Genomic DNA, 6,187 nt, shown 5'->3' with positions numbered 1-6,187 from the left:
CACTGCTCTGCCCATCACAGGAATAAAAATTGCTTCCCAAGTCTAGCCTTCTATTGAATCATATAATAAAGAAGGAGCTACTATATATTATTACATTTTTGCTATTGTTATTTTTTAGTTTTGGAATGGTAAAATTAAAATTATTATTAATAGAAACAGTTATTAGTTTAATATTCTCAGAGGGAAGTAATCTATATAATCCTAGATTCCAACATCTATTTCTAGTTTCATTAACAGAATACAAATGATGCTTTACACAAAATGCTGCTGCAAAATTATAATCATGCTAATTAGAGCCAACACATTTCCAAAGCTATGGTTTATAAATTTACACATTACTCTCTTGATTTGTTTAGTCTTAATAGTAATAACATAGTAAATAGCATAGTAAATTAAGCAAGTATTAAATTGTTGGTTTTACTGGTGACCAAAAAAAAAGTTTCTTAGACTTCAAGGTAATTAAACTGAAGAGAGTTTTGCAACTGAACATTGAAAGTTTCTCTCTTAACACGAGATTTAAAAGAACCAAGCCAAAAAGACACAAGGGGATAGATTAACCTAAACAAACACAAAAATAAACTTAGCACCTTCTCACATGGTATAATTGATGACCCACCTATGGACACTGGAAGATGACTGTTATGAAGATAACATCAGAAATAATATAAAACTACCAGAGTTACACCACTGTACAGTTATGCTCCTGAACAAAATCTTGCATCCCTCTACTCCCTCTTGTGAATGTGAATGCTTATTTAAATGCATTCATCTCATTCATAGTGTGTGATTTGTGACACAACAGAAGAATATTCTTTGTTGCAATGGGTTCCTTTATTCTCCCAGACAACTGAAGGTCAATATCCAACTAAGCATGGATGAAATACAAGGCCATATTTAGGTTGCATAACTTCCACTAAGAAAGTTAAGAAATATCCATTTGGTAAACAGGGAGCTGGTGTCCCTGGAGACCCATGAGAAGGGCCTGGGAAGGTGCTGAGCAGTGGGTGAACTGCTGGGGCCAAGCAGTGGGGAGAGGAGCTAGAGGAGCCCTTGGGAACAGAGGCAGTCTCAGTGCCCTCCCGCCTGTAAAAGTCCGTTGAGACCTGACCTCCACCCAAACCAACAAATAAAGAGTGTCCTTGTCAGGGAAATAGCTTATTCCCAGTCTCAAGAGCTGTGTGCAGGAGGCAGTTTCAGTCTAGTCTCACTATACATGATTACACATGACTTATGACCTGCTTTTTTTGTTTTGTATTGTTTTTAATTTACAAAAAGAAACTACCTGTCTGTCTATGTCAATCTGCTACCTGACAAATGGGATCACCTTGCTTAACATTCACCTACTCTCTTGTGGCTGGGGTGACTGCCTTCAAAATATTGTGATGAATTTCATGCAGGGTGGATTTCATGTAGGTTTGCTAGGGACTGCAGAAAGAAGAGTTAAACATCAAGATTTTTCTGAGACCATTATTTTAATTTTAGGCTGTTACTATCAGTATCCCTGTACTTTCCATCATATTTCAAGTTTGGACCTGAGTCCACACACACGTCCACATTTCACCTGACTTTCACTTTGTGTGGAGGCCAATCCATACTTAGAAATACAAAAATAATAGAGTAATAGCACAAAATAGAAAAAAACTCTGGGAAACAGTGTAAGAAGAAAAACCCATAGGCTTTTACAAGCCTAAGCTATGCCTGAACACACCACTCCCTGTGGTTTTGACTGAATAAACATATTCTCACAAGTTGCCCCAGGTAACCCCTTTGTCACTGCCACTAAGTCAAGAAATCACTTCAGAATCGTCCTCATTGTGAAATGTCTCAAAGGACAAGTAACATTTAGAGATAGCCTTAACATTCGGGATGTCATGAATAATTGCACACCTAAGGCTTAGGTACCAACCAGGAGTAACAACCTGAGTGGAGCGACTGGGGAACTTTGCCTATGGCAAACTGGGTAACTAATTGCCTCTGCAACTGGGGGCAGCAGCTGCTGGAGTGGGTCAGAAACATCAGCAGAGAAGAAACAGCACCTGAACTGCAGCCCAGAACACAGACACTGCTGCTTTTCAGGGCTACGAACACCCTGTTGCTTAAACAGTAGATGGGACAGCAGGGACCCAAAACATTTTCAATGTTAGGTTATTATTACACTTTCAGGCTAATTACTGGAGAAGATTCCTAAATGCAAGAAAAGAGCTGAATTCAGAAGTAAATCTGCTCTTCTCCCCCAAATACTATGTTTATGGGTTTTTTTCTTCCTTGAGCTACTGCATATCTTGTAATGTGCTTAGACTCCAGGATTGGAAACCCAACAGCCATGTCCTGAACAACCAGCAGTCCAGGACAAAGAGGAGACATTCCTCTCTAAGGCAAAAAGGTGCCATGTTCTCAGCTCTTCACACAAAACAGGGAATCAGTAGCTCAAAATGGAAAATTAATCATCCACAAAATATAAAATGACAGAGAAGTCAATGAAACATAGCATCTGACTGGATGAGCCTTCAGACTTGAGAAGTTTCACCAGAATCAGGTCAGAAAAGGAAGTTTTATGTAATTGTCACTTTGAGATTCTCCCTTTTATCTCTGGCATGCTGAAGAATTCTATGTATCATAAAATCTCTGGTCTTTCCTCTTCCCAATGACAGGAATGACACTATTTAAATCAAACAGCCAGGAGGCAATTCACATAACAAAATATTTTTAACCATTTCCAAGGAACTGCAGTAAATCTGGAAGTGTGCAGTTGTGCAAATGGTAAAAAAACAATGTGAAACTGAACAGTACTCTCCCTGTTTTACCTGTATTTAGAGAAAACCTAGCTTGATACCACAAAAGCAGCTTCTGCAGACATCCCCCACTGCTGCCAGGCTTCACACGCTCTGTGCCCCACTTGTTAGACTGCCACAAAACAAATCATTAATCTCTGGCCAGCAAGTTGGTCAGCAGTTTGAACAGAGTATGTAGAAGCTTGTGCAAGGGCAAAACAGTCTCAGTAAAACACAGAACCCAAGTGCCTGCTGATGTGCCAGGGCTGGTGAAAGTTCCCGAGGTGCTGAGGCTGACTGGGCAAACGGGACACAGAATCATGCAGTTCCAGAACATCCCTTTGCTCATGCTGGACCTGTCACATGAAGCAGCTACCGAAAGCATGTGGAAACAGCAAGAATGTGAGTTCCTTTCCCCTGCGTTTGATTCTGCAGCCACCAAAAATTATTCTAAAAAACCTCAAATACTTACTTTTCCTAGCCTTCAGTAAAGAAATCACTCTAGCGAACACCAAGTTTCACTGGTTTTCATATGCAGATGGCTGTAACAGTGTCTTAGTCTGGAAAAAAACCCACCTATTACGTTATCAAGAATATATATAAATTTTCAATGGAAAATTGTAGTCAAACAAAGCATTGCTGCCAGAACACCTGAAACAACTTTGGTAGATAGACTCTTCTGAAGAAACTGAAGAAGTGACAGCATAAATTAATGGGGAAAAAAAATCTGATTTCCCATTGTAACAATCTAAAGTTTAGCAGATAAATAGGATTTGTGCCTATGTTTTAAAATATCCTTTTTATTTAACGGCAGATTAAAAAAAAATATCCAGCAATGCCAGCAATGGCACATAGAGAACCTGTGTGATACCACTATCAGCTGCAGCTGTTCAGTTACTCAAAACTTCCCACACCAAACCAGAAGTTTTTAAGACACAGCAGCAAAGGAGGCATATTGACACCCAGGTGATAGGAAGATTAAAGCAAATTGTATTAGGGTGAAAATTCCTGTAAGGGGGGAAAAAAAAATAAATAAAAATAAAACCCAACCAAATACCCAGAATAAAATCCCAAATGACTGAAGTCTGAACTGAAACATTCTCAGGTTTTCACATAAAACTGCATTATTGTCCATGCAAACTGTTCTCATGATCACACAGTCTTTCGCAGTAGCACAACTCAACCCAGGATAGTTAAAATCAAGAGTTGTACTAGGTAGTATCACATAAATGAACTTGCCAGAGCACATGCCAGCCAGTCGTGATACGAAATGATTCTTAATTCTACTAGTTTGACTGAAGTGAAGTCAATGGAAGATGCACCATCTCCTAACACACAAGATCTACGGTGGGATATACTGCAGGGGCCCACCACTGCCTGCCCCAGCTCTGAACAGGCTAACAAGTTATGCTTTTTTCCCATTCTATTCAAAACCACAATATATGCAAATATTTTTATTCATAAAAACATTCAGTCCAGCCTACTCTGAAGGCTGAACTCCCCTCCCACCTTGCTTACAACTTGGAAGCTCCATGGCTCATGCCATACAGGAAACCTTTAATGTGCCAGGAAAACTAATCACATCAAACTTGCACAAATACTCAGACCTCTGAAAGAGGAAAAGTTCACCAAGGTACACAGGATCCTCTGCATGTGGATGACCAGGCATTGCAGATCTGCAGTGGAAATCAGCTGTGCTTTTCATATTTGAATCTTCAAGTTTGTGCTGATCATAACCCAGTTTTCCACAAATTTCATCTGGTTAACATTTTTCTTCCTATTCTTCCAAGGGGAAAGGGTGCATTACCTGTCTGGGCCTAAAAAGAGATCTTTCAGTCTCTAACACTAAATTTTGAGACACATCCATTTGATAAGAAAACACAGGAAAACATATATAAAAAACATTCTTTATTAATGATTTCAGAAGTCATCTTCTGAGTAATTATCCTCCATTTTTTGCAGCGGCCGCTGAACACCAACTATTAAATCTATGGAGAGAAGCTCTGTAACACAATGAAGAACTGAAGTGACTAACTGGTATTTGCAATACACTGATTCTAAGCCTTTCTCATTCACCAGTAGTGGCTGATTTTCTCTGAGTGTATTTATGGTTTTGAGATAGAATTTCATAAAGCTGTTTTGTTCTGCTGTCCTGTATAAGGCCTTGGGGATACTTAGCAGAGCATCAGCAACAACATTAGATATGACAGTTACCTCTGACTGCTGAAGCCATTTTGCACAGCACTGAATATAATAATGTAACAGGATTTCAAAGTAACCTCCTACTGGCAAAACTGAACCTGCTTCTATGAGGGAGCTGGAATAATTCTGTGCAGCGCTTGCACAGCTCTCTTTATGTTTCAACGGAACTATCTTGCAACTCGTTTTCTCTAGGTCTTTGCCAACATCTAGGCGTTCACCTGCAGTGGCTACATTAGCATAACCTGCTGTGGATACAGCAGTGCTGTGGTTCCCCTGATTGTCCAGACGTGAGTCACTACTACAGCTCCCGAGCCTGCCACCTGGGTGCTCGCATGTCACATGTGGTTCCTCTATGCCCCTTGTAGCTCCGTCACCTTCAGTGACAACACTGAATTCCTTGATGTGTGAGATGGGATTTGAGGGTATTTGCAAGTCTGTTTGCACACAGGCTGGACTTTCACTTCCCTCTAAAACAGCACCTACAATCTGTGTCTCTGTTTCAGGTGTTTGCAGTTCAGAAACCTGACTACCGTTACAGGAAATTCCTTCTATTACCAGCTGCTTTTGCATGGCTGAAGGATGGCACCTGCAAACATCTGAGGCTTCGCTCTGGCTTCCACCCTCTGCCTCGAACTCCTCCCTCTGATCGACTGTTTTGAACAGCTGCTGCAGCATTGTGAGCGCCCCTTGCAAAGCAGCAGCGTGCTGCTCAGTAACACCTTCCACCGGCCCGCAAAGGACGAGGCAGTGGGGCTGAAAGCTGCTCACGCTGCTGAAGCCGACGTGAGCCCATCGCTTTGAGCCCAGCAGCAGGGGCCGGCAAAACGTTGCCACCGCGGTTTCAGTGATTTCTCCGTCTGCGGTGTCACCAAAGGGCGAGTAAGGCAAGATCCCCGTGACCTCACTGATGAGGGCCACTTCTTCCGAGGACAGGCACTCCACCACGGACACGCCGTGCAGCTTCGCACAGCAGATAACCGCTTCCTCTTGCTTCACGCTCGACAGTAACAGCCTGACGTTGCTGCTCTGGAAGCGTTTCATGACGGCCTCCGTCCTGCCCGCGGCCCAGCGCACCGAGGCCCGGTACTGGCCCTCGGACTCGGCCACGAACTCGACGCCGGGAGCCGTGAGGGCGGCACAGAGGGGCTGCGTGAGCAGCACGGCCCGCAGCTCCCCGGCGGCGGGGCAGTAGGCCGCGAAGTCCCTGCGGAGGA

At 42.5% G+C, this 6,187-nt stretch overlaps 1 protein-coding gene across 1 annotated transcript in view; it reads right to left on the bottom strand.

The window, feature by feature from the left end:
* Positions 1-4,691: 4,691 nt before the first annotated feature.
* The window catches only part of BBS10 (Bardet-Biedl syndrome 10), a 6,221-nt gene continuing 4,725 nt past the window's right edge, over positions 4,692-6,187 (bottom strand). Inside the window, exon 2 of the mRNA XM_010003073.1 lies at positions 4,692-6,177. Within this exon, the coding sequence (XP_010001375.1) occupies positions 4,692-6,177 (1,486 nt within the window). The remainder of the gene's footprint in view (positions 6,178-6,187) is intronic.

This window comes from Chaetura pelagica, unplaced genomic scaffold (genome assembly GCF_000747805.2).
Source record: "Chaetura pelagica isolate M959 unplaced genomic scaffold, ChaPel_1.0 scaffold288, whole genome shotgun sequence".
Classification (NCBI taxonomy): domain Eukaryota; kingdom Metazoa; phylum Chordata; class Aves; order Apodiformes; family Apodidae; genus Chaetura; species Chaetura pelagica.
Note: the sequence above shows the minus strand (reverse complement) of the source record. Positions and strands in the feature narration are given on the sequence as shown.